Here is a 26,630-nt window from a genome sequence, read left to right as displayed (position 1 = left end):
ACCAAAATCGCCCAAATTCACCCCGAAATCGACTCCACCGATCCCAAACCTGCCCCAAAATCCCCCTAAAACCCCCCAAAACCAGCCCAGAAATCATCCAAAACCCCCCCCTAAACCAGCCCTAAAATCACCCCAAAACCCCCCAAAAATCGCCCAAAATTGCCCAAAATCCCCCAAATTCCCCCCAAAACCCGCGGTTTTTTTCGGCAGGCCTGCGCCCTGGACCCGATGCTGGACGATTCGGTGGCCCTGGCGCGGCGGTTGCGAGCCCTGGGCCGGGCCGTGACCCTGCGGGTGGTCCCGGGGGTCCCGCACGGCTTCCTGAGCCTGGCCCCGCTCAGCCCCGAGTGCCGGCGGGCCGGGGGGCTCTGCTCCAAAATCCTCCGGGAAATCCTCGAGCCCCCTCCCCAAATCGCACCCAGGTTGAGTCTGGGGGGGTTTGGGGGCTCCAGGAGAGAAAGTTTGGGGGGGTTTGGGGGGTCCAGGAGGGAAAGTTTGGCGTTCTCAGGGGGAAATTTGGGAGTTTTGGGAGGGTCCAGGAGGGAGAGTTTGGGGAATTTTGGGGCTGGGGGCTCCAGTTTGGGGGTCCCCGGGGTCTCCAGGAGGGAGAGTTTGGTGAATTTTGGGGCTGGGGGGCTCCAGGAGGGAAAGTTTGGTGAATTTTGGGGGGTCCAGGAGGGAAAGTTTGGTGAATTTTTGGGGCTGGGGGCTCCAATTTGAGGGTCTCCAGGAGGGAAAGTTTGGTGAATTTTGGGGCTGGGGTCTCCAGGAGAGAAAGTTTGGCCAATTTTGGGGCTGGGGTCTCCAGGAGAGAAAGTTTGGGGGGGTTTGGGGGGTCCAGGAGGGAAAGTTTGGGGTTTGGGGGGGCGAATTTTGGGGCTGGGGTCTCCAGGAGAGAAAGTTTGGCCAATTTTGGGGCTGGGGGCTCCAATTTGGGGGTCCCGGGGGTCTCCAGGAGGGAAAGTTTGGCCAATTTTGGGGCTGGGGGCTTCAGGAGGGAAAGTTTGGTGAATTTGGGGGGGTCCAGGAGGGAAAGTTCGGCCAATTTTGGGGCTGGGGTCTCCAGGAGGGAAAGTTTGGGGGGGTTCGGGGGGTCCAGGAGGGAAAATTTGGGGTCTGGGGGCTCCAAGAGGGAAAATTTGGGGGTCCCGGGAGTTTTGGGGGGGTCCAGGAAGGAAAATTTGGGGTCTGGGGTCCCGAAAATGGAAAATTTGGGGTCTGGGGGCTCCAATTTGGGGTCTGGGGTCCCGAAAATGGAAAATTTGGGGACCCCCGGAGGCCAAAATTTGGGGGAATTTGGGGGGGTCCCAAACCTCGAATTTGGGGGATTTTGGGGGGTCCCGACCCCCGAATTTCGGGGATTTTGGGGGGTCCCAGAGCCCAAATTTGGAGACCCCCGGACCCCAAAATTTGGGGGATTTTGGGACCCCCAGACCCCCGAATTTGGGGGATTTTGGGGGGTCCCAAACCCCAAATTTGGGGGATTTTGGGGGGTCTCAAACCCCAAATTTGGGGGATTTTGGGGGGTCCCGACCCCCAAATTTGGGGGGATTTTGGGGGGGTCCCGACCCCAAAATTTGGAGACCCCCGGACCCCAAAATTTAGGGGATTTTGGGGGGTCCCAGAGCCCAAATTTGGGAGATTTTGGGGGGTCCCAGAGCCCAAATTTGGAGACCCCCGGACCCCAAAATTTGGGGGATTTTGGGACCCCCCAGAACCCCCGAATTTGGGGGATTTTAGGGGGTCCCAAACCCCAAATTTGGGGGATTTTGGGGGGTCCCGACCCCCAAATTTGGGGGATTTTGGGGGGTCCCGACCCCAAAATTTGGAGACCCCCGGACCCCAAAATTTGGGGGATTTTGGGGGGTCCCGACCCCAAAATTTGGGGGATTTTGGGACCCCCAGACCCCCAAATTTGGGGCGCCCCCTCCCCCCCCCCCTCCCCCTTCCCCTCCACCCCCCCGCCGCCCCAGCGGGGTCGGCTCGTGAGGCCCCGCCCCCCTAATTAGCATATTTCATTAACCCCCCCCTCCTCTAATTAAGGCTTCTCCCGTAATTAACACGCCCAAGTTAAGCCCCTCCCCCTTCCTATTAATGGCTCTAATTAAGCCCCCTCCCCTAATTAATGGCTCTAATTAACCCTCCTCCCATAATTAATGGCTTTAATTAAGCCCCCTCCCCTAATTAATGGCTCTAATTAACCCTCCTCCCATAATTAATGGCTCTAATTAACCCTCCTCCCATAATTAATGGCTCTAATTAACCCCCCTCCCCTAATTAATGGCTCTAGTTAAGGCCCCTCCCCTAATTAATGGCTCTAATTAACCCTCCTCTAACCCTCCCCTAATTAACCCCCTCCCCTAATTAACCCCTCCCCTAATTAACCCCTCCCCTAATTAACCTCCCCATAATTAACCCCCTCCCCTAATTAACCAACCCCTCCCCCAATTAACCCTCCCCTAATTAACCCCTCCCCTAATTAACCCCTCCCCTAATTAACCCCTCCCCTAATTAACCCCTCCCCTAATTAACCCCTCCCCCAATTAACCCCTCCCCTAATTAACCCCTCCCCTAATTAACCCCTCCTCAAATTAACCCCCTCCCCTAATTAACCCCCTCCCCCAATTAACCCTCCCCTAATTAACCCTCCCCTAATTAACCCCCTCCCCTAATTAACCCCTCCCCAATTAACCCCTCCGCTAATTAACCCCTCCCCTAATTAACCCTCCCCTAATTAACCCCTCCCCAATTAACCCCTCCCCAATTAACCCTCCCCCAATTAACCCTCCCCTAATTAACCCCTCCCCTAAATAACCCCTCCCCCAATTAACCCTCCCCTAATTAACCCCCTCCCCTAATTAACCCCCTCCCCCAATTAACCCTCCCCTAATTAACCCTCCCTAATTAACCCCCTCCCCTAATTAACCCCTCCCCAATTAACCCCTCGCTAATTAACCCCTCCCCTAATTAACCCTCCCCTAATTAACCCCTCCCCAATTAACCCCTCCCCAATTAACCCTCCCCAATTAACCCTCCCCTAATTAACCCCTCCCCAATTAACCCCTCCCCAATTAACCCTCCCCCAATTAACCCTCCCCTAATTAACCCCTCCCCTAAATAACCCCTCCCCCAATTAACCCTCCCCTAATTAACCCCTCCCCTAATTAACCCCTCCCCTAATTAACCCCCTCCCCTAATTAACCCTCCCCTAATTAACCCTCCCCTAATTAACCCTCCCCTAATTAACCCCTCCCCTAATTAACCCTCTCCCCCAATTAACCCTCCCCTATTTAACCCCCTCCCCTAATTAACCAACCCCTCCCCTAATTAACCAACCCCTCCCCTAATTAACCCCTCCCCTAATTAACCTCCCCCTAATTAACCAACCCCTCCCCTAATTAACCCCTCCCCCAATTAACCCTCCCCTAATTAACCCTCCCCTAATTAACCCCCACCCCTAATTAACCCTCCCCTAATTAACCCCCTCCCCTAATTAACCCTTCCCTAATTAACCCCTCCCCAATTAACCCTCCCCTAATTAACCCTCCCCTAATTAACCCCTCCCCAATTAACCCCTCCTCTAATTAACCCCTCCCCCAATTAACCCTCCCCTAATTAACCCTCCCCTAATTAACCCCTCCCCCAATTAACCCTCCCCTAATTAACCCTCCCCTAATTAACCCTCCCCAATTAACCCTCCCTAATTAACCCCACCCCTAATTAACCCCTCCCCTAATTAACCCCTCCCTAATTAACCCCTCCCCAATTAACCCTCCCCTAATTAACCCCCTCCCCAATTAACCCTCCCTTAATTAACCCCCTCCCCCAATTAAGCCCTCCCCTAATTAACCCCCCCTTAATTAACCCCCTCCCCCAATTAAGCCCTCCCCTAATTAACCCCTTCCCTAAATTAACCCCTCCCATAATTAACCCCTCCCCTAATTAACCCCTCCCCTAATTAACCAAGTGACGCCGGGGTGGGGGAGGGGCAGCAGCGTTTATTGAGGGTGGGGGAGGGGAAGGACCCGGGACCACCCCCCAATTAATTAATTAATTCATTAATAAAGAGTTCATTAATTCGCTCATTAAGTGATTGGTGTGGGGGGGGGGTTTTTTGGCGCCGAAATTTCCCCAAAATTCCCCAAAATTCCACCAAAAATTCCCAAAAAAATCCCCAAAATTGCCCCAAAAAATTCCCCCAAAATTCCCAAAATTTCCCCAAAATATTCCCCAAAATATTCCCCAAAAAATCCCAAAATTCCCCACAAAATTTCCCCAAAATTAAAAAAAAAAAATCCCCAAAATTCCCCAAAATTCCCACAAAAATCCCAAAAAATTCCCCCAAATTTCCCCAAAAAATTCCCCCCAAAAATCAAAAAAATTCCCCCAAAATTTTCCCCAAAATTCCCCAAAATCCCCCCTAAATTCCCAAAAAAATCCCCAAAAAATCCCCCAATAATTCTCAAAAATCCCCCAAATTTGCCCCAAAAATTCCCCCAAAATTCCCCAAAATTTTCCCCAAAATTCCCCCAAAAATCTCAAAAATTCCCCAAAAAAATTCCCCAAAAATTCCCCCAAAAATCCCAAAAATTCCCCCCAAAAAATCCCAAAAAATTCCCCAAAAATCCTCAAAAAATCCGAATCAAAACCAAAAAAACCATTTTTTATAATTCCCAAAATTCCCCCCATAAAATCCTAAAAATGCCTCAAAAAAGAGAAATAAAATCAAGAAAAAAATCCCCCCAAAATCCCGGAAAAAAATCCCAAAAAATCGAGAAAAAATTTCCAAATATTCAAAAAAATCCCGAAAAAAAAATCCTCAAAAATCCCGAAAAAATTCCGGAAAAATCCAGAAAAATATTCCTAAAAATTAAGAAAAAAATTCCCCAAAAATCCCAAAAAAATCCGGAAAAAAATCCTAAAAATTAAAGAAAAAAATCCTAAAAATTAAGAAGAAAATTCCAAAAAAATCCCAAAAAATCCTCAAAAATCCCGAAAAAATCCTAAAAATTAAAGAAAAAAATCCTAAAAATTAAGAAAAAAAATCCCCAAAAATCCCGGAAAAATCCTGAATAAATTCCCCCCAAAATTAAAAAAAAAAAAAAAACGAAAAAATCCCCCCAAAATTCCAAAAAAATCCCGAAAAAATTCCTAAAAATTAAGAAAAAAATCCCCAAAAATCCCGGAAAAATCCTGAATCAATTACCCCAAAATTAAAAAAAAAAAAAACCCGAAAAAAATTCCAGAAAAATCCAAAAAATCCGGAAAAAACCCCTAAAAATTAAGAAAAAAAATCCCCAAAAATTCCAAAAAATCCCGGAAAAATCCTGAATAAATTCCCCCAAAATTAAAAAAAAAATCCCCCCAAAAAATTCCAGTAAAATCCCCCAAAATCCCGAAAAAAATGCTAAAAATTAAGGAAAAAATTTCAAAAAAATCCCGAAAAAATTCCTAAAAATTAGGGAAAAATTCCTAAAAATTCCCAAAAAATCCCCCAAAATCCCGCAAAAATCCTGAATAAATTCCCCCAAAATTAAAAAAAAAATCCCGAAAAAAATTCCCGAAAAATCCCAAAAAAATCCCCAAAAAATCCCCAAAATTCCAAAAAAATCCCGAAAAAATTCCTAAAAATTAAGGAAAAAATTTCAAAAAAATCCCCAAAAAATCCGGAAAAAAATCCTAAAAAATTCCAAAATAATCCCCAAAAATCCCGCAAAAATCCTGAATAAATTCCCCCAATATTAAAAAAAAAATCCCTAAAAAAACTCAAGAAAAACCCCCCAAAAATCCCAATTCCTCCCCCATTTTAAATCCCCATCGAGGTCAACTCTAGCCCCGCCCCTCCCCCGCCTTTCCTGCTGCTGGCCCCGCCCCCGGCCCCGCCCCCTCGCCCCTCCCCCGCCCCGAACTCGCCCAATCGGAGCGCGACCAGCGCCGAGCCCAGCGCGGCCCTGGGGGGACCCCCGGGACCACCGGGCAACTGAAGGAGCAAAGTGGCGACCGCGGCCACGCCGTCCTCCGTGGGCTCCAACGTCACTGGCCCCGCCCCCAAGCGCGGGGCAAACCCCGCCCCCAAACGCGTAAGCCCCGCCCCCGCTTTGGGCGTGGCCGCGAGGGATTTCGGGGGGTTCTGGTGGCCAAAGCGGCGACTTGGGGGGTCCGCGGGGGGAATTTGGTGGCCAAAATGGCTATTGGGGGGGTCCCGGAGGGGATTGGGGGGGTCCGAGGGGGAATTTTGGGGGTCCCGAGGGGGAATTTGGTGGCCAAAATTGGGATTTTGGGGGTCCGGAGGGGGAATTTGGTGGCCAAACTGGGAAATTTGGGGGTCCGCGGGGGGAATTTGGTGGCCAAAATTGGGATTTTGGGGGTCCGCGGGGGGAATTTGGTGGCCAAAATTGGGATTTTGGGGGTCCGCAGGGGGAATTTGGTGGCCAAACTTGGGATTTTGGGGGTCCGCGGGTGAAGTTTGGGGGTCCCCGAGAGGATTTGGGGGGTTCCGAGGTGAGGGTTGGGAATTTGGGCCACCTGAGGGAGGATTTTGGTGGCCCACCTGGGGATTTTGGTGGCCCACCTGGGAATTTTGGCTCCCGGATTTGGCGCTTTGCAAACTCTGCTGGCCCAGCTCCAACTCTTGGTGGCCAAACCTCAAATTTTGGTGGCCCAGCCCCAAATTCCTCTCTGCCGAGCCCAAATCTTGGTAGCCCGGCGCCTTATTTTGGTGGCCAAGCCCCAAATTCCTTTCCCCACCCCCCAAATCTTGGTAGCCCAACCCTTTGTTTTGCTTGCCCAGGGCCAAATTCCTCTCCCCAAGGCCAAAATTTTGGTAGCCACCTCCAGAACCTTGGTGGCCACCTCCAGAATTTTGCTGGCCACCTCCAGAATTTTGATGGCCACCTCCAGAACCTTGGTAGCCACCTCCAGAATTTTGATGGCCACCTCCAGAATTGTGGTGGCCACCTCCAGAATTTTGGTATCCACCTCCAGAACTTGGGTGGCCACCTCCAGATTGGTAGCCACCTCCAGAACCTTGGTAGCCACCTCCAGAATTTTGGTATCCACCTCCAGAATTTTGGTAGCCACCTCCAGAATTTTGGTGGCCACCTCCAGAATTTTGGTGGCCACCTCCAGAATTTTGCTGGCCACCTCCAGAAATTGAGTAACCACCTCCAGATTGGTAGCCACTTCCAGAACCTGGGTGGCCACCTCCAGAACTTTGGTGGCCACCTCCAGAACTTTGGTGGCCACCTCCAGAACCTTGCTGGCCACCTCCAGAACTTGGGCAGCCCCCCAGAAGTTCCCGCCCCGCCCCGCCCGCCCTGCCCACCACCTCCCAGCCTCGGTAGCCCGGCGCTGGCCCTGGGTGGCCGCAGGGCTGGAAGCAGACGGTGACCCTGGCGAAGGGCCTGGCGGCCATCTTGGACATCTCCTGGCGCTGGCGGCGCCGCTCGTGCCGCGCGTCCAGGCCCTGCTTGGCCTTCCAGAGCAGCACGCAGACGGCCAGGAAGAGGAAGAAGCACGAGAAGAAGACCGAGAAGAAGACGAAGAGGTCGATGTGGGCCTGGTCCTGCCGGAAGAAGAGCAGCCCCTGAGAAGGTTCCGGACCGGCCACCACCAGCAGGTAGAACCTGGTGGACTTGAGCGGGTGCTGCTGGTGGGGGTAGGTGAGCACCAGGCGGTCGCGGACGCCGCGGACCACCAGGGCGGGCACGGGGTGGCCGATGGTCAGGTAGGTGACCAAGCCGTGGGCGCGCTCCTCCAGTAGGGTGGGAGGGGCTGGGCTGGGCCACGGAGGGGTGGGGTGGCTACCGACGTGGGGCTGGGGGCTACCAGAAGGTCTGGGGTCAATGGAGTGACCACTGTGGCCAGTTTGGCCAGTTTGGCCACTGAGGTGGGGCTGGGGGCTACCAGAAGGTCTGGGGTCAATGGAGTGATCGGTGTGACCAGTGTGACCAGTTTGGCCACTGAAATCAGTCTGGGGGCTACCAAAAGTTCTGGGGTCATCACCTTGAAAAGTGTGACCAGCTTGGCCACCAAGGTGGGTTTGGGGGCTACCAAAAGTTCTGGGGTCAATGGAGTGACCACTGTGGCCAGTTTGGCCACTGAAATGGGTTTGGGGGCTACCAAAAGTTCTGGGGTCATCACCTTGAAAAGTGTGACCACTGTGACCAGTTTGGCCACCAAGGTGGGTCTGGGGGCTACCAAAAGTTCTGGGGTCATCACCTTGAAAAGTGTGACCAGTGTGACCAGTTTGGCCACCAAGGTGGGGCTGGGGGCTACCAAAAGTTCTGGGGTCAATGGAGTGACCAGCTTGGCCAGTTTGGCCACTGAGGTGGGGCTGGGGGCTACCAGAAGGTCTGGGGTCAATGGAGTGACCGGCGTGACCAGCTTGGCCACCGAAATCACCTCTGGGGCCACCAAAAGCTCTGGGGTCATGGGCTTGACCAGTAAAACCAGTTTGGCCACTGGATTGGGCTTTGGGGCCACCAAAAGCTCTGGGGCCACCCGTTTGGCCACCGAAGTCACCTCGGGGACCTCCAGGGCCACCAGTTTGGCCAGTTTGGCCACCGGGAGCGGCTCCAGGACCTGCAGAACTTGCGGGGTCACCGGTGGAACCGGCCAGGCCAGTTGGAGCCGTGGGGGCAGGGCCACCAAAGGGGCCACCAAAGGGGCCACCAGGGCCACCAAAGGGGCCACCAGTCCAAGAAGTCCCAAAGGTGCCACCAAAGGTCCCAAAGGCATCACCGGCGCTTCCCGAAGTTCCTGAGGTGCCACCACCGGTGCCAGAGGTGTCACCGCCAGTCCCGAAGGTCCCAAAGGTGTCACCACCGGTTCCTGAGGTCCCAAAGGTGCCACCATCGGTCCCAAAGGTGTCACCGCCGATTCCTGAGGTCCTCAAGGTGCCACCACCGGTGCCAAAGGTGCCACCACCGGTCCCAAAGGTGTCACCACCAGTTCCTGAAGACCTCAAGGTGCCACCACCGGTTCCTCCAGTCCCAAAGGTGTCACCACCGGTCCCAAAGGTGTCACCACCGGTCCCACCACTCCCAAAGGTCCCAGAACCAGCCCCGAAGCTCCTCAAGGTGCCACCACCGGTCCCAAAGGTGCCACCACCTGTCCCAAAGGTGCCACCACCGGTCCCAAAGGTGCCACCACCCCCACCAAAGGTGCCACCACCGGTCCCAAAGGTGTCACCGCTGGTTCCTGAAGACCTCAAGGTGCCACCACTGGTCCCAAAGGTGCCACCACCCCCACCAAAGGTGCCACCACCCCCACCAAACGTGCCACCACCGGTCCCAAAGGTGCCACCGCCAGTTCCTGAAGACCTCAAGGTGCCACCACTGGTCCCAAAGGTGTCACCGCCAGTCCCACCACTCCCAAAGCTCCTCAGGGTGCCACCACCCCCACCAAAGGTGCCACCACCGGTCCCAAAGGTGCCACCACCCCCACCAAAGGTGCCACCCGCCCCTGCGGCCGCCTGCACCCTGACCCGGTGCCACCCCGTGCCCGGCTCCACGTCCACGGCGAAGGTCTCGTAGGAGGTGGCCACGTAGAGGTCCACGGCGCCGAAGGTGACGTCCAGCGTGACGCGGATGTCCACGTTGGTGAACTTGGGCTGCACGGCGAAGGGCACCGAGCGGCCGGGCGGCAGCGGGCGGCGCTGCGGCGGCGGGAAGCAGTGGCTCTGCGACGCCGGGTCCAGGCAGTACTCCTGCTCCACCGCCAGCAGGCGGTAGCACTGCTGGCCACCCACCGGGTGGCCCTGGAAGGAGTCGCGGCACTTGGAGCACTGTGGGGACACCGAAAGTGTCATGGTCAGGGTCACTGGGGTCACTGGTGTGGAGGGAAGGAGGTTCTGGTGGCAGCAGAACATCGAGGAACCAGGTGGGTTCCATCCCCACGTCCCCACCAGAACCCTCTAGAGAAGGTTCTGGAATGGATTCTGGATTTGGGGACACCAAAAGTGTCATGGTCAGGGTCACTGGGGTCACTGGTGTGGAGCTCAGGCCATGCTGGTGGCAGCAGGACGCTGAGGAACCAGGTGGGTTCCATCCCCACGTCCCCACCAGAACCCTCTAGAGAAGGTTCTGGCACTTGGAGCACTGTGGGGACACCAAAAGTGTCATGGTTGGGGTCACTGGGGTCACTGGGGTCATGGAGGGTGAGCTCAGGCCATGCTGGTGGCAGCAGAACATCGATGAACCAGGTGGGTTCCATCCCCACGTCCCCACCAGAACCCCCTAGAGAAGGTTCTGGCACTTGGAGCACTGTGGGGACACCAAAAGTGTCATGGTCAGGGTCACTGGGGTCACTGAGGTCACTGGGGTCACAGGTGTGGAGGGAAGGAGGTTCTGGTGGCAGCAGGACGCTGAGGAACCAGGTGGGTTCCATCCCCACGTCCCCACCAGAACACCTGGAGAAGGTTCTGGAATGGATTCTGGATTTGGGGACACCAAAAGTGTCATCGTTGAGGTCACTGGGGTCATTGGGGTCATTGGGGTCATGGAGGGTGAGCTCAGGCCATGCTGGTGGCAGCAGAACATCAAGGAACCAGGTGGGTTCCATCCCCACGTCCCCACCAGAACCCCCTGGAGAAGGTTCTGGCACTTGGAGCACTGTGGGGACACCAAAAGTGTCATCGTTGAGGTCACTGGGGTCACTGGGGTCACTGGTGTGGAGCTCAGGTCATGCTGGTGGCAGCAGGACGCTGAGGAACCAGGTGGGTTCCATCCCCACGTCCCCACCAGAACCTCTAGAGAAGGTTCTGGCACTTGGAGCACGGTGGGGACACCAAAAGTGTCATGGTCGGGGTCATTGGGGTCACTGGAGTCACTGGTGTGGAGCTCAGGTCATGCTGGTGGCAGCAGGACACTGAGGAACCAGGTGGGTTCCATCCCTACGTCCCCACCAGAACCCCCTGGAGAAGGTTCTGGAATGGATTCTGGATTTGGGGACACCAAAAGTGTCATCGTTGAGGTCACTGGGGTCACTGAGGTCATGGAGGGTGAGGTCAGGCCATGCTGGTGGCAGCAGGACGCTGAGGAACCAGGTGGGTTCCATCCCCACGTCCCCACCAGAACCCCTGGAGAAGGTTCTGGCACTTGGAGCGCTGTGGGGACACCAAAAGTGTCATGGTCAGGGTCACTGGGGTCACTGGGGTCACTGGTGTGGAGGGAAGGAGGTTCTGGTGGCAGCAGGATGCTGAGGAACCAGGTGGGTTCCATCCCCACGTCCCCACCAGAACCCCCTGGAGAAAGTTTTGGAATGGATTCTGGATTTGGGGACACCGAAAGTGTCATGGTCAGGGTCACTGGGGTCACTGGGGTCACTGGTGTGGAGGGAAAGAGATTCTGGTGGCAGCAGAACATCGAGGAACCAGGTGGGTTCCATCGCCACGTCCCCACCAGAACCCCCTGGAGAAGGTTCTGGCACTTGGAGCACTCTGGGGACACCGAAAGTGTCATGGTTGGGGTCACTGAGGTCATTGGGGTCACTGGTGTGGAGGGAAGGAGGTTCTGGTGGCAGCAGAACATCGAGGAACCGGGTGGGTTCCATCCCCACGTCCCCACCAGAACCCTCTAGAGAAGGTTCTGGCACTTGGAGCACTGTGGGGACACCAAAAGTGTCATGGTCAGGGTCACTGGGGTCACTGGGGTCATGGAGGGTGAGGTCAGGCCATGCTGGTGGCAGCAGAACATCAAGGAACCGGGTGGGTTCCATCCCCACGTCCCCACCAGAACCCCCTAGAGAAGGTTCTGGAATGGATTCTGGATTTGGGGACACCAAAAGTGTCATGGTCAGGGTCACCGGGGTCACTGGGGTCACTGGTGTGGAGCTCAGGCCATGCTGGTGGCAGCAGAACATTGAGGAACCAGGTGGGTTCCATCCCCACGTCCCCACCAGAACCTCTAGAGAAGGTTCTGGCACTTGGGGACACCGAGGAACGGCACGGTGTGCCCAGGTGTGCTTTAGGTGCCCCCAGGTGTGCCCCAGGTAAGGTTTTGGGTGCCCCCAGGTGTGCCCAGGTGTGCCCAGGTGCCCCCAGGTGTGCCCAGGTGCCCCCAGGTGTGCCCAGGTGTGCCCAGGTGTGCCCAGGTGCGTTACCTGGTGCCGGTAGCAGTCCCTGCGCTCGGGGCAGGCGCCCCCAGGTGTGCCCAGGTGCCCCCAGCTGTGCCTAGGTGCCCCCAGGTGCCCCGAGGTGCCCCCAGGTGTGCCCAGGTGCCCCCAGGAGTATTTTAGATGCTCCCAGGTGCCCCCAGGTGTTCCCCAGGTGCCCCCAGCTGTGCCCAGGTCGATTTTTGAGTGTGCCCAGGTGTATTTCAGGTGCCCCCAGGTGTGCCCAGGTGTGTTTTAGGTGCCCCCAGGTGCCCCCAGGTGTGCCCAGGTGCCCCCAGGTGTATTTCAGGTGCCCCCAGGTGTGCCCAGGTGCCCCCAGGTGTATTTCAGGTGCCCCCAGGTGTGCCCAGGTGCCCCCAGGTGCCCCCAGGTGTGCCCAGGTGCCCCCAGGTGTGCCCAGGTGCCCCCAGGTGCCCCCAGGTGCCTCCAGGTGCCCCCAGGTGTGCCCAGGTGTGCCCCCAGGTGTGCCCAGGTGTGCCCAGGTGTGCCCAGGTGTGCCAGGTGCCCCCAGGTGTGCCCAGGTGTATTTCAGGCGCCCCCAGGTGTATTTTGGGTGCCCCCAGGTGCCCCCAGGTGTGCCCAGGTGCCCCCAGGTGTGTTTCAGGTGCCCCCAGGTGTGCCCAGGTGTGTTTTAGGTGCCCCCAGGTGTATTTTGGGTGCCCCCAGCTGTGCCCAGGTGTGTTTCAGGTGCCCCCAGGTGTGCCCAGGTGTGCCCAGGTGCGTTACCTGGTGCCGGTAGCAGTCCCTGCGCTCGGGGCAGGCACCCCCAGCTGTGCCCAGGTGCCCCCAGGTGTGCCCAGGTGTGTTTTAGGTACCCCCAGGTGTGTTTCAGGTGTGCCCAGCTGTGCCCAGGTGCCCCCAGGTGCCCCCAGGTGCCCCCAGGTGCCCCCAGGTGTGCCCAGGTACCCCCAGGTGCCCCCAGGTGCGCCCAGGTGTGCCCAGGTGTGCCCAGGTGCGTTACCTGGTGCCGGTAGCAGTCCCTGCGCTCGGGGCAGGCGCCCCCAGCTGTGCCCAGGTGCCCCCAGCTGTGCCCAGGTGTGCCCAGGTGTGCCCAGGTGCGTTACCTGGTGCCGGTAGCAGTCCCTGCGCTCGGGGCAGGCGCCTCCAGCTGTGCCCAGGTACCCCCAGGTGTGTTTTAGATGCCCCCAGGTGTGCCCAAGTGCCCCCAGGTGTGCCCAGGTGTGCCCAGGTGTGCCCAGGTGTGCCCAGGTGTATTTCAGGTGCCCCCAGGTGTGCCCAGGTGTGCCCAGGTGCCCCCAGGTGTGCCCAGGTGCGTTACCTGGTGCCGGTAGCAGTCCCTGCGCTCGGGGCAGGCGCCGCTCTCGGTGTTGTTCTGGCAGGGGCAGCCGGTGCCGTCCAGCTCGTTGCAGGTGTCGGCGTGCCCGTTGCACTGGCACCTGCCCGACAGGTGAGCCCACCTCAGACACCCAAAGCCCCTCCCCCAGTTTTCCCAAATTTTCCCAAATTTTCCCAAATTTTCCCCAAATTTCTCCCCCAATTTTCCCAAATTCTTCTCAATTTTCCGCAAATTTTTTCCCAATTTTTCATCATTTTCCCAAATTTTCCTCCATTTTTTCTCCTTTTTTCCTCCTTTTCTTCACCTGCCCAGGTGTGCCCAACTCACCTGAGACAGGTAAATCCCATTTCCCCCCATTTTTCCCAAATATTCCCAAATTTTCCCCAATTTTCCCAAATTTTTCCCCATTTTTTCCCAATTTTTCATCATTTTCCCTTTTTTCCTCCATTTTTTCTCCTTTTTTCCTCTTTTTCTTCACCTGCCCAGGTGTGCCCAACTCACCTGAGACAGGTAAATCCCATTTTCCCCCATTTTCCCCAAATTTCCCCAATTTTCCCAAATTTCCCCAAAATTTTTCCCAATTTTTCATCATTTTCCCCTTTTTTTCCTCCATTTTTTCTCCTTTTTTCCTCCTTTTCTTCACCTGCCCAGGTGTGCCCAACTCACCTGAGACAGGTAAATCCCATTTCCCCCCATTTTTCCCAAATTTATTCCCAATTTATTCCCAAATTTTCCCCATTTTTCCCAATTTTTTCCCAATTTTTTCCCAAATTTTCCCAAATTTATTCCAAATTTTCCCAAATTTTCCCAAATTTTCCCAAATTTCCCCCATTTTTCCTCAATTCCCCCCTATTTTTTTCCTCTCCAGGTGTGCCCAACTCACCTGAGACAGGTAAATCCCATTTTCCCAAATTTCCCCATTTTTCCCAAATTTCCCCCCAATTTTCCCAAATTCCTCCCCAAATTTTCCCAAATTTTCCCCAATTTTTCATCATTTTCTCCTTTTTTTTTTCAATTTTTCCTCCTTTTCTTCACCTGCCCAGGTGTGCCCAACTCACCTGAGACAGGTAAATCCCATTTCCCCCCATTTTTCCCATTTTTCCCAAATTTTCCCAAATTTTCCCAAATTTTTTACCAAATTTTCCCAAATTTTTCCCAAATTTTCCCAAATTTTCCCCATTTTTCCCCATTTTTCCCCCTATTTTTTCCTCTCCAGGTGTGCCCGACTCACCTGAGACAGGTAAATCCCATTTCCCCAAATTTTCCCCAAATTTCTCCCCAATTTTCCCAAATTTTCCCAAATTTTCCCCAATTTTTCATCATTTTCTCCTTTTTTTCTCAATTTTTTCTCCTTTTCTTCACCTGCCCAGGTGTGCCCAACTCACCTGAGACAGGTAAATCCCATTTCCACCCATTTTCCCCAATTTTTTACCCAATTTTCCCCCCAATTTTCCCAAATTTTCCCAAATTTTCCCATTTTTTCATCATTTTCCCCTTTTTTTCCTCCATTTTTTCTCAATTTTTCCTCTTTTTCTTCACCTGCCCAGGTGTGCCCAACTCACCTGAGACAGGTAAATCCCATTTCCCCCCATTTTCCCCAAATTTTCCCAATTTTTCCCAAATTTATTCCAAATTTTCCCAAATTTTTCCCAATTTTCCCCCATTTTCCCCATATTTTTCCAATTTTTTCAAAAATTTTCCCATTTTTCCCCCTATTTTTTGCCTCTCCAGGTGTGCCCAACTCACCTGAGACAGGTAAATCCCATTTCCCCCCATTTTCCCCAAATTTTCCCAAATTTCCCCCCAATTTTCCCAAATTTCCCCCAAATTTTCCCCAATTTTTTCCCCAATTTTTCATCATTTTCTCAATTATTTTTCTCCTTTTTTCTTCCTTTTCTTCACCTGCCCAGGTGTGCCCAACTCACCTGAGACAGGTAAATCCCATTTCCCCCCATTTTCCCCCATTTTCCCCAAATTTTCCCAATTTTCCCAAATTTTTCCCCATTTTTTTCCCAATTTTTCATCATTTTCCCAAATTTTTCTCAATTTTTTTCTCCTTTTTTCCTCCTTTTCTTCACCTCTCCAGGTGTGCCCAACTCACCTGGGACAGGTAAATCCCATTTCCCCAAATTTCCCCAAATTTCTCCCCAATTTTCCCAAATTTCCCCCAAATTTTCCCAAAATTTTCCCCAATTTTTCATCATTTTCTCAATTTTTTTTCTCCTTTTTTCTTCCTTTTCTTCACCTGCCCAGGTGTGCCCAACTCACCTGAGACAGGTAAATCCCATTTCCCCCCATTTTCCCCAAATTTTTCCCATTTTTCCCAAATTTCTCCCCAAATTTTTTCCCAATTTTTCATCATTTTCCCAAATTTTTCTCAATTTTTTCTCAATTTTTTCCTCCTTTTCTTCACCTGCCCAGGAGTGCCCAACTCACCTGAGACAGGTAAATCCCATTTCCCCCCAATTTTCCTAAATTTTCCCAAATTTAACCCAAATTTTTTCCCAATTTCCCCCCATTTTTCCCATATTTTCCCAATTTTTTCAAAATTTTTCCCATTTTTCCCCCTATTTTTTCCTCTCCAGGTGTGCCCAACTCACCTGAGACAGGTAAATCCCATTTCCCCATTTTTCCAAATTTTTTACCCAATTTTCCCCCAATTTTCCCAAATTTTCCCAAATTTTTTTCCGAATTTTTCATCATTTTCCCAAATTTTTCTCAATTTTTTTCTCCTTTTCCCCTCTTTTTCTTCTCCTGCCCAGGTGTGCCCAACTCACCTGAGAAAGGTAAATCCCATTTCCCCAAATTTTCCCCAAATTTCCCCTCAATTTTCCCAAATTTTCCCAAATTTTTCCCCAATTTTTCATCATTTTCTCTTTTTTTTTCTCCTTTTTTCTTCTTTTCTTCACCTGCCCAGGTGTGCCCAACTCACCTGAGACAGGTAAATCCCATTTCCCCAAATTTTTCCCAAATTTTCCCCAAATTTTTCCCAAATTTTCCCAAATTTTCCCAAATTTTTTCCCAATTTATTTCCAATTTTCCCCCAATTTTCCCAAATTTTCCCAAATTTTCCCAATTTTTCATCATTTTCCCCTTTTTTTCCTCCATTTTTTCTCCTTTTTTCCTCTTTTTCTTCACCTGCCCAGGTGTGCCCAACTCACCTGAGACAGGTAAATCCCATTTCCCCATTCTCCCCAATTTTTCCCAAATTTTCCCAATTTTTCCCAATTTATTCCCAATTTTCCCCCATTTTCCCATATTTTCCCAATTTTTTCAAATTTTTCCCCATTTTCCCCCTATTTTTTGCCTCTCCAGGTGTGCCCAACTCACCTGGGACAGGTAAATCCCATTTTCCCAAATTTTTTCCCAATTATTCCCAAATTTTTTTCCCAATTTTTCATCATTTTCCCAAATTTTTCTCAATTTTTTTCTCCTTTTTTCCTCCTTTTCTTCTCCTGCCCAGGTGTGCCCAACTCACCTGAGACAGGTAAATCCCATTTTCCCCCATTTTTCCCAAATTTTCCCAAATTTTCCCAATTTTTCCCAAATTCTCCCCAAATTTCCCCAAAATTTTTCCCAATTTTTCATCATTTTCCCCTTTTTTTCCTCCATTTTTTCTCCTTTTTTCCTCTTTTTCTTCACCTGCCCAGGTGTGCCCAACTCACCTGAGACAGGTAAATCCCATTTCCCCCCATTTTTCCCATTTTTCCCAAATTTTCCCAATTTTTCCCAAATTTTTTACCAAATTTTCCCAAATTTTTCCCAAATTTTCCCAAATTTTCCCCATTTTTCCCCATTTTTCCCCCTATTTTTTGCCTCTCCAGGTGTGCCCAACTCACCTGAGACAGGTAAATCCCATTTCCCCCCATTTTCCCCAAATTTTCCCAATTTTCCCCAAATTTTCCCAATTTTTCCCAAATTTATTCCAAATTTTCCCAAATTTTCCCAAATTTTTCCAATTTTTCCCCATTTTTCCCCATTTCCCCCTATTTTTTCCTCTCCAGGTGTGCCCAACTCACCTGAGACAGGTAAATCCCATTTCCCCCCATTTTTCCCAAATTTTCCCAAATTTTCCCAAATTTTTTCCCAAAATTTCCCCAATTTTCCCAATCTTTTTTCCCAATTTTTCATCATTTTCCCAAATTTTTCTCAATTTTTTCCTCCTTTTCTTCACCTGCCCAGGTGTGCCCAACTCACCTGAGACAGGTAAATCCCATTTCCCCAAATTTTCCCCAAATTTTCCCAATTTTTCCCAAATTTTCCCAAATTTTTTCCCAAATTTCCCCCATTTTTCCCATATTTTCCCAATTTTTTCAAAATTTTCCTCATTTCCCCCCTATTTTTGCCTCTCCAGGTGTGCCCATCTCACCTGAGACAGGTAAATCCCATTTCCCCAAATTTTCCCATTTTTTCCCCATTTTTTGGTTTTTTCCCCTCGTTTTTCTCATCCCCAGGTGTGCCCAGCTCACCTGGCCCAGGTAACACAGGTGACACCACACCTGGCCCAGGTGTCCCAGGTGGCCCAGGTGTCACACCTGTCCCCTCCCCAGGTATCCCTACACCTGTCCCAGGTGTGCCAGGTGTCCCCACACCTGTCCCAGGTGTCCCAGGTGTCACACCTGTCCCCTCCCCAGGTGTGCCAGGTGTGCCCACACCTGTCCCAGGTGTGCCAGGTGTCCCAGGTGTCACACCTGTCCCTTCCCCAGGTGTCCCACCTGTCCCAGGTGTCCCCACACCTGTCCTAGGTGTCCCAGGAGTTCCCACACCTGTCCCAGGTGTCCCAGGTGTCACACCTGTCCCCTCCCCAGGTGTCCCTACACCTGTCCCAGGTGTCCCCACACCTGTCCCAGGTGTGCCAGCTGTGCCAGGTGTCACACCTGTCCCCTCCCCAGGTATCCCTACACCTGTCCCAGGTGTGCCAGGTGTGCCCACACCTGTCCCAGGTGTCCCAGGTGTCACACCTGTCCCCTCCCCAGGTGTCCCCACACCTGTCCCAGGTGTCCCAGGAGTCCCCACACTGTCCCAGGTGTGCCAGGTGTCCCAGGTGTCCCACCTGTCCCCTCCCCAGGTGTCCCAGGTATCCCTACACCTGTCCCAGGTGTCCCAGGTGTCACACCTGTCCCCTCCCCAGGTGTCCCCACACCTGTCCCAGGTGTCCCAGGTGTCACACCTGTCCCCTCCCCAGGTGTCCCAGGAGTCCCCACGCCTGTCCCAGGTGTCCCAGGTATCCCCACACCTGTCCCAGGTGTCCCAGGAGTCCCCACACCTGTCCCAGGTGTCCCAGGTGTCACACCTGGCCCCTCCCCAGGTGTCCCCACACCTGTCTCAGGTGTCCCAGGTGTCACACCTGTCCCCTCCCCAGGTGTCCCCACACCTGTCCCAGGTGTCCCAGGTGTCCCAGGTGTCCCACCTGTCCCCTCCCCAGGTGTCCCACCTGTCCCAGGTGTCCCCACACCTGTCCTAGGTGTCCCAGGAGTTCCCACACCTGTCTCAGGTGTCCCAGGTGTCACACCTGTCCCCTCCCCAGGTGTCTCAGGTGTCCCCACACCTGTCCCAGGTGTGCGAGGTGTCCCAGGTGTCCCCTCCCCAGGTGTCCCCACACCTGTCCCAGGTGTGTCAGGTGCCCCAGGTGTCACACCTGTCCCCTCCCCAGGTGTCCCAGGTGTCACACCTGTCCCCTCCCCAGGTGTCCCAGGAGTCCCCACACCTGTCCCAGGTGTCCCAGGTGTCCCAGGTGTCACACCTGTCCCCTCCCCAGGTGTCCCCACACCTGTCCCAGGTGTGTCAGGTGCCCCAGGTGTCACACCTGTCCCCTCCCCAGGTGTCCCCACACCTGTCCCAGGTGTCCCAGGTGTCCCAGGTGTCCCACCTGTCCCCTCCCCAGGTGTCTCCACACCTGTCCCAGGTGTCCCAGGTGTCCCCACACCTGTCCCCTCCCCAGGTGTCCCAGCTGTCCCCTCCCCAGGTGTGCCAGGTGTCTCACCTGGTGCAGGTGCCGTCCAGCAGGAAGTACCCCGCCCGGCAGGTGTCACACCTGTCCCCTCCCCAGGTGTCCCCACACCTGTCCCAGGTGTGCCAGGTGTCTCACCTGGTGCAGGTGCCGTCCAGCAGGAAGTACCCCGCCCGGCAGGTGTCACACCTGTCCCCTCCCCAGGTGTCCCAGGTGTCCCACCTGTCCCCTCCCCAGGTGTGCCAGGTGCCCCCACACCTGTCCCAGGTGTGCCAGGTGTCCCAGGTGTCCCACCTGTCCCCTCCCCAGGTGTCCCCACACCTGTCCCAGGTGTGCCAGGTGTCCCAGGTGTCCCACCTGTCCCCTCCCCAGGTGTCCCCACACCTGTCCCAGGTGTGCCAGGTGTCTCACCTGGTGCAGGTGCCATCCAGCAGGAAGTACCCCCGCCCGGCAGGTGTCACACCTGTCCCCTCCCCAGGTGTGCCAGGTGCCCCCACACCTGTCCCAGGTGTGCCAGGTGTCCCACCTGTCCCCTCCCCAGATGTGCCTACACCTGTCCCAGGTGTCCCAGGTGTCCCCACACCTGTCCCAGGTGTTCCAGCCCTGCCCAGGTGTCACACCTGTCCCCTCCCCAGGAATCCCCACACCTGTCCCAGGTGTCCCAGGTGTCACACCTGTCCCCTCCCCAGGTATCCCCACACCTGTCCCAGGTGTGCCAGGAGTCCCCACACCTGTCTCAGGTGTCCCAGGTGTCCCACCTGTCCCCTCCCCAGGTGTCCCAGGTATCCCTACACCTGTCCCAGGTGTCACAGGAGTCCCCACACCTGTCCCAGGTGTCCCAGGTGTCACACCTGTCCCCTCCCCAGGAGTCCCCACACCTGTCCCACGTGTGCCAGGTGTCCCAGGTGCCCCCACACCTGTCCCCTCCCCAGGTGTCCCCACACCTGTCCCAGGTGTCCCAGGTGTCCCACCTGTCCCCTCCCCAGGTGTGCCTACACCTGTCCCAGGTGTCCCAGGAGTCCCCACACCTGTCCCAGGAGTCCCCACACCTGTCCCAGGTGTCACACCTGTCCCCTCCCCAGGTGTCCCCACACCTGTCCCAGGTGTCCCAGGAGTCCCCACACTGTCCCAGGTGTGCCAGGTGTCCCAGGTGTCACACCTGTCCCCTCCCCAGGTGTCCCAGGTATCCCTACACCTGTCCCAGGTGTCGCAGGAGTCCCCACACCTGTCCCCTCCCCAGGTGTCCCAGGAGTCCCCACACCTGTCCCAGGTGTCCCAGGTGTCCCACCTGTCCCCTCCCCAGGTGTCCCCACACCTGTCCCAGGTGTCCCAGGTGTCTCACCTGGTGCAGGTGCCGTCCAGCAGGAAGTACCCCGCCCGGCAGGTGTCCCACCTGTCCCCTCCCCAGGTGTGCCAGGTGTCTCACCTGGTGCAGGTGCCGTCCAGCAGGAAGTACCCCGCCCGGCAGGTGTCACACCTGTCCCCTCCCCAGGTGTCCCAGGTGTCCCCACACCTGTCCCCTCCCCAGGTGTCCCAGGTGTCCCACCTGTCCCCACACCTGTCCCAGGTGTGCCAGGTGTCTCACCTGGTGCAGGTGCCGTCCAGCAGGAAGTACCCCGCCCGGCAGGTGTCACACCTGTCCCCTCCCCAGGTGTCCCAGGTGTCTCACCTGGTGCAGGTGCCGTCCAGCAGGAAGTACCCCGCCCGGCAGGTGTCACACCTGTCCCCTCCCCAGGTGTCCCAGGTGCCCCCACACCTGTCCCAGGTGTCCCAGGTGTCTCACCTGGTGCAGGTGCCGTCCAGCAGGAAGTACCCCCGCCCGGCAGGTGTCACACCTGTCGCCCACGCTGTTGTTCTGGCAGTTGACGCACACGGCCTGCGCCTCGCTGGGGCCCTCCGACACCCAGGTGTGGATCTGCGCAGGTGAGCGCACAGGTGAGGCCTCAGGTGAGACCTCAGGTGTGTCCCAACCCTCCCAGGTGTGCCCAGGTGAGACCTCAGGTGTGTCTGTCCCTCTCAGGTGTGCCCAGGTGAGACCTCAGGTGTGTCTGTCCCTCTCAGGTGAGACCTCAGGTGTGTCTGTCCCTCTCAGGTGAGACCTCAGGTGGGTCTGTCCCTCTCAGGTGTGCCCAGGTGTGTCTGTCCCTCTCAGGTGAGACCTCAGGTGTGTCTGTCCCTCCCAGGTGAGACCTCAGGTGGGTCTGTCCCTCTCAGGTGTGCCCAGGTGAGACCTCAGGTGTGTCTGTCCCTCTCAGGTGAGACCTCAGGTGTGTCTGTCCCTCTCAGGTGAGACCCCAGGTGAGACCTCAGGTGTGTCTGTCCCTCTCAGGTGAGACCCCCAGGTGTGTCTGTCCCTCTCAGGTGAGACCTCAGGTGTGTCTGTCCCTCTCAGGTGTGCCCAGGTGTGACCTCAGGTGTGTCTGTCCCTCTCAGGTGAGACCCTCAGGTGTGTCTGTCCCTCTCAGGTGAGACCCTCAGGTGTGTCTGTCCCTCTCAGGTGTGCCCAGGTGTGACCTCAGGTGTGTCTGTCCCTCTCAGGTGTCCCCAGGTGAGACCCCCAGGTGTGTCTGTCCCTCTCAGGTGTGCCCAGGTGAGACCTCAGGTGTGTCTGTCCCTCTCAGGTGTGCCCAGGTGAGACCTCAGGTGTGTCTGTTCCTCTCAGGTGAGACCCTCAGGTGTGTCTGTCCCTCTCAGGTGAGACCTCAGGTGTGTCTGTCCCTCCCAGGTGAGACCTCCGGTGAGACTCTCAGGTGTGTCTGTCCCCCTCAGGTGAGACCTCAGGTGTGTCCCAACCCTCCCAGGTGTGCCCAGGTGAGACCTCAGGTGTGTCTGTCCCTCTCAGGTGAGACCCCCAGGTGTGTCTGTCCCTCTCAGGTGAGACCCCCAGGTGTGTCTGTTCCTCTCAGGTGTGCCCAGGTGAGACCTCAGATGCATCTGTCCCTCTCAGGTGTCCCCAGGTGTGTCTGTCCCTCTCAGGTGAGACCTCAGGTGTGTCTGTCCCTCTCAGGTGAGACCTCAGGTGTGTCTGTCCCTCTCAGGTGTGCCCAGGTGAGACCTCAGGTGTGTCTGTCCCTCCCAGGTGAGACCTCAGGTGTGTCTGTCCCTCTCAGGTGTGACCTCAGGTGTGTCTGTCCCTCTCAGGTGAGACCTCAGGTGTGTCTGTCCCTCTCAGGTGAGACCTCAGGTGTGTCTGTCCCTCTCAGGTGAGACCTCAGGTGTGTCCCAACCCTCCCAGGTGTGCCCAGGTGTGACCTCAGGTGTGTCTGTCCCTCTCAGGTGTGACCTCAGGTGTGTCTGTCCCTCTCAGGTGTGCCCAGGTGTGTCTGTCCCTCCCAGGTGAGACCTCAGGTGTGTCTGTCCCTCCCAGGTGTGCCCAGGTGAGACCTCAGGTGTGTCTGTCCCTCTCAGGTGTCCCCAGGTGTGTCTGTCCCTCTCAGGTGAGACCTCAGGTGTGTCTGTCCCTCTCAGGTGAGACCTCAGGTGTGTCTGTCCCTCTCAGGTGTGCCCAGGTGAGACCTCAGGTGTGTCTGTCCCTCTCAGGTGAGACCTCAGGTGTGTCTGTTCCTCTCAGGTGAGACCTCAGGTGTGTCTGTCCCTCCCCAAGTGTGCCCCAGGTGTGCCCAGGTGTGCCCAGGTGCCCCCGGGTGTGCCCAGGTGTGCCCAGGTGTGCCCAGGTAACTCCAAACCCCCCCCCAATCCCCGTTTCCCACCCAAATCTCCCCCGGTTTGTTCCATTCCTCCCCTCCCAGGTGCCCCCAGGTGTCCCCAGGTGTGCCCAGGTGTGCCCAGGTGCTCCCAGGTGTGCCCAGGTGTCCCCAGGTGTGCCCCAGGTGCCCCCAGGTGTGCCCAGGTGCCCCCAGGTGCTCCCAGGTGTGCCCAGGTGTGCCCAGGTGCTCCCAGGTGTTCCCAGGTGTGCCCAGGTGTGCCCAGGTGCCCCCAGGTGCTCCCAGGTGTGCCCCAGGTGCCCCCAGGTGTGCCCAGGTGCGCCCAGGTGTGCCCCAGGTGTGCCCAGGTGTGCCCAGGTGCCCCCAGGCGTGCCCAGGTGTGCCTCAGGTGCCCCCAGGGATGCCCCAGGTGTGCCCAGGTGTGCCCAGGTGCCCCCAGGTGCTCCCAGGTGTGCCCAGGTGTGCCCAGGTAACTCCAAACCCCCCCAATCCCCGTTTCCCACCCAAATCTCCCCCGGTTTGTTCCATTCCTCCCCTCCCAGGTGTCCCCAGGTGTGTCCCAGGTGTGCCCAGGTGTGCCCAGGTGTGCCCAGGTGTGTCCCAGGTGTGCACAGGTGTGCCCAGGTGCCCCCAGGTGTGCCCAGGTGTCCCCCAGGTATGCCCAGTTGTGCCCCAGGTGCCCCCAGGTGTGCCCAGGTGTTCCCAGGTGTGCCCAGGTGCTCCCAGGTGTGCCCAGGTGTCCCCAGGTGTGCCCAGGTGTCCCCAGGTGTGCCCAGATGTGCCCAGGTGCTCACCAGGTGTGCCCCAGGTGTGCCCAGGTGTGCCCAGGTGTTCCCAGGTGTCCCCAGGTGTGCCCAGGTGTGCCCAGGTGCCCCCAGGTGCCCCCAGGTGTGCCCAGGTGCCCCCAGGGATGCCCCAGGTGTCCCCTATGTGTGCCCAGGTGTGCCCCAGGTGCCCCCAGGTGTGCCCCAGGTGCCCCCAGGTGTGCCCCAGGTGCCCCCAGGTGTGCCCAGATGTGCCCAGGTGTGCCCCCAGGTGTGCCCAGATGTGCCCAGGTGCTCACCAGGTGCGGCTCCAGGGGGTACCTGTCGGGGTCGCGGCGGTGCCGCTCCAGCTCGGCGCGGCTGACGCAGACGTCGGCGCGGTGGCGGCAGAAGGAGCGGCAGGTGAGGCAGGTGCCCCCCCCCAGCGCCGAGCCCACGAAGAGCGGGCGGCAGCGCTGGCACTGCGGGCCCTGCAGGGGAGCACAGGTGAGCTCAGGTGAGCACAGGTGAGCACAGGTGAGCACAGGTGAGCACAGGTGAGCACAGGTGAGCACAGGTGAGCTCAGGTGAGCACAAAATCCCCCCCCAAAATCATGGACAGGTGAGCTCAGGTGTGTTACAGGTGAGCTCAGGTGAGCACAGGTGAGCTCAGGTGAGAACAGGTGAGCTCAGGTGAGCACAAAACCCCCCAAAATCATGGACAGGTGAGCACAGGTGTGTTACAGGTGAGCTCAGGTGAGCACAGGTGAGCTCAGGTGAGAACAGGTGAGCTCAGGTGAGAACAGGTGAGCTCAGGTGAGCACAGGTGAGCTCAGGAGAGCACAGGTGAGCACAAACCCCCCCCCAAAATCATGGACAGGTGAGCACAGGTGAGTACAGGTGAGCTCAGGTGAGCACAGGTGAGCACAGGTGTGTTACAGGTGAGCACAGGTGTGTTACAGGTGAGCTCAGGTGAGCTCAGGTGAGCACAGGTGAGGCAGGTGCCCCCGCCCAGCGCCGAGCCCACGAAGAGCGGGCGGCAGCGCTGGCACTGCGGGCCCTGCAGGGGAGCACAGGTGAGCTCAGGTGAGCACAGGTGAGCACAGGTGTGTTACAGGTGAGCTCAGGTGAGCACAGGTGAGCTCAGGTGAGCACAAAACCCCCCCCAAAATCATGGACAGGTGAGCACAGGTGAGCTCAGGTGAGCACAGGTGAGCACAGGTGAGATCAGGTGTGTTACAGGTGTGCTCAGGTGAGCACAGGTGAGCTCAGGTGAGCTCAGGTGAGCACAGGTGAGCACAGGTGAGCACAGGTGAGCTCAGGTGAGCTCAGGTGAGCTCAGGTGAGCACAGGTGAGCTCAGGTGAGCTCAGGTGAGCACAGGTGAGCTCAGGTGAGCACAGGTGAGAACAGGTGAGAACAGGTGAGCTCAGGTGAGCTCAGGTGAGCACAGGTGAGCTCAGGTGAGCACAAAACCCCCCCCAAAATCATGGACAGGTGAGCATAGGTGAGCACAGGTGAGCACAGGTGAGCTCAGGTGAGCACAAAACCCCCCCCAAAATCATGGACAGGTGAGCACAGGTGAGCTCAGGTGTGTTACAGGTGAGCTCAGGTGAGCACAGGTGAGCTCAGGTGTGTTACAGGTGAGCTCAGGTGAGCACAGGTGAGCTCAGGTGTGTTACAGGTGAGCTCAGGTGAGCACAGGTGTGTTACAGGTGAGCACAGGTGAGCTCAGGTGAGCTCAGGTGAGCACAGGTGAGCACAGGTGAGCTCAGGTGAGCACAGGTGAGCACAGGTGAGCTCAGGTGAGCACAGGTGAGCTCAGGTGAGCACAGGTGAGCACAGGTGAGCTCAGGTGAGCACAGGTGAGCACAGGTGAGCTCAGGTGAGCTCAGGTGTGTTACAGGTGAGCTCAGGTGAGCTCAGGTGAGCACAGGTGTGTTACAGGTGAGCACAGGTGAGCTCAGGTGAGCACAAAACCCCCCCCAAAATCATGGACAGGTGAGTACAGGTGAGCACAGGTGAGCTCAGGTGAGCACAGGTGTGTTACAGGTGAGCTCAGGTGAGCACAGGTGAGCACAAAAACCCCCCAAAGTCATGGACAGGTGAGTACAGGTGAGCACAGGTGAGCTCAGGTGAGCACAGGTGAGCTCAGGTGAGCACAGGTGAGCACAAAACCCCCCCAAAATCATGGACAGGTGAGCTCAGGTGTGTTACAGGTGAGCTCAGGTGAGCACAGGTGAGCTCAGGTGAGCTCAGGTGAGCACAAAACCCCCCCCAAAATCATGGACAGGTGAGCACAGGTGTGTTACAGGTGAGCTCAGGTGTGTTACAGGTGAGATCAGGTGAGCTCAGGTGAGACAGGTGAGCACAGGTGAGCACAGGTGAGCTCAGGTGAGCACAGGTGAGCACAGGTGAGCTCAGGTGAGCACAGGTGAGCTCAGGTGAGACAGGTGAGCTCAGGTGAGCACAAACCCCCCCCAAAATCATGGACAGGTGAGCACAGGTGAGCTCAGGTGAGCACAGGTGAGCTCAGATGAGCACAAAAACCCCCCAAAATCATGGACAGGTGAGCACAGGTGAGCACAGGTGAGCACAGGTGAGCTCAGGTGAGCACAGGTGAGCTCAGGTGAGCTCAGGTGAGCACAGGTGAGCACAAAACCCCCCCCAAAATCATGGACAGGTGAGCACAGGTGAGTTACAGGTGAGCTCAGGTGAGCACAGGTGAGCTCAGGTGAGCACAGGTGAGCACAGGTGAGCTCAGGTGAGCACAGGTGAGCACAGGTGAGCTCAGGTGAGCTCAGGTGAGCACAGGTGAGCTCAGGTGAGCTCAGGTGAGCACAAAACCCCCCCCAAAATCAT

At 55.9% G+C, this 26,630-nt stretch overlaps 1 protein-coding gene across 1 annotated transcript in view; it reads right to left on the bottom strand.

Moving 5' to 3' along the window:
- Positions 1 to 5,913: 5,913 nt before the first annotated feature.
- The window catches only part of MEGF8 (multiple EGF like domains 8), a gene marked incomplete at its 3' end in the record, with an annotated part of 47,964 nt that continues 27,247 nt past the window's right edge, over positions 5,914 to 26,630 (bottom strand). Inside the window, exons 7-15 of the mRNA XM_059872854.1 lie at positions 24,090 to 24,260; positions 21,197 to 21,276; positions 19,500 to 19,550; positions 13,394 to 13,511; positions 9,473 to 9,787; positions 8,326 to 8,342; positions 7,325 to 7,901; positions 6,832 to 7,254; positions 5,914 to 6,130 (exon numbers count right to left, since the gene is read on the bottom strand). Coding sequence (XP_059728837.1) covers positions 5,914 to 6,130; positions 6,832 to 7,254; positions 7,325 to 7,901; positions 8,326 to 8,342; positions 9,473 to 9,787; positions 13,394 to 13,511; positions 19,500 to 19,550; positions 21,197 to 21,276; positions 24,090 to 24,260 — 1,969 coding nt within the window. The remainder of the gene's footprint in view (positions 6,131 to 6,831; positions 7,255 to 7,324; positions 7,902 to 8,325; positions 8,343 to 9,472; positions 9,788 to 13,393; positions 13,512 to 19,499; positions 19,551 to 21,196; positions 21,277 to 24,089; positions 24,261 to 26,630) is intronic.

Source organism: Haemorhous mexicanus, chromosome 39, assembly GCF_027477595.1.
Source record: "Haemorhous mexicanus isolate bHaeMex1 chromosome 39, bHaeMex1.pri, whole genome shotgun sequence".
In the NCBI taxonomy this organism is placed as follows: domain Eukaryota; kingdom Metazoa; phylum Chordata; class Aves; order Passeriformes; family Fringillidae; genus Haemorhous; species Haemorhous mexicanus.
Note: the sequence above shows the minus strand (reverse complement) of the source record. Positions and strands in the feature narration are given on the sequence as shown.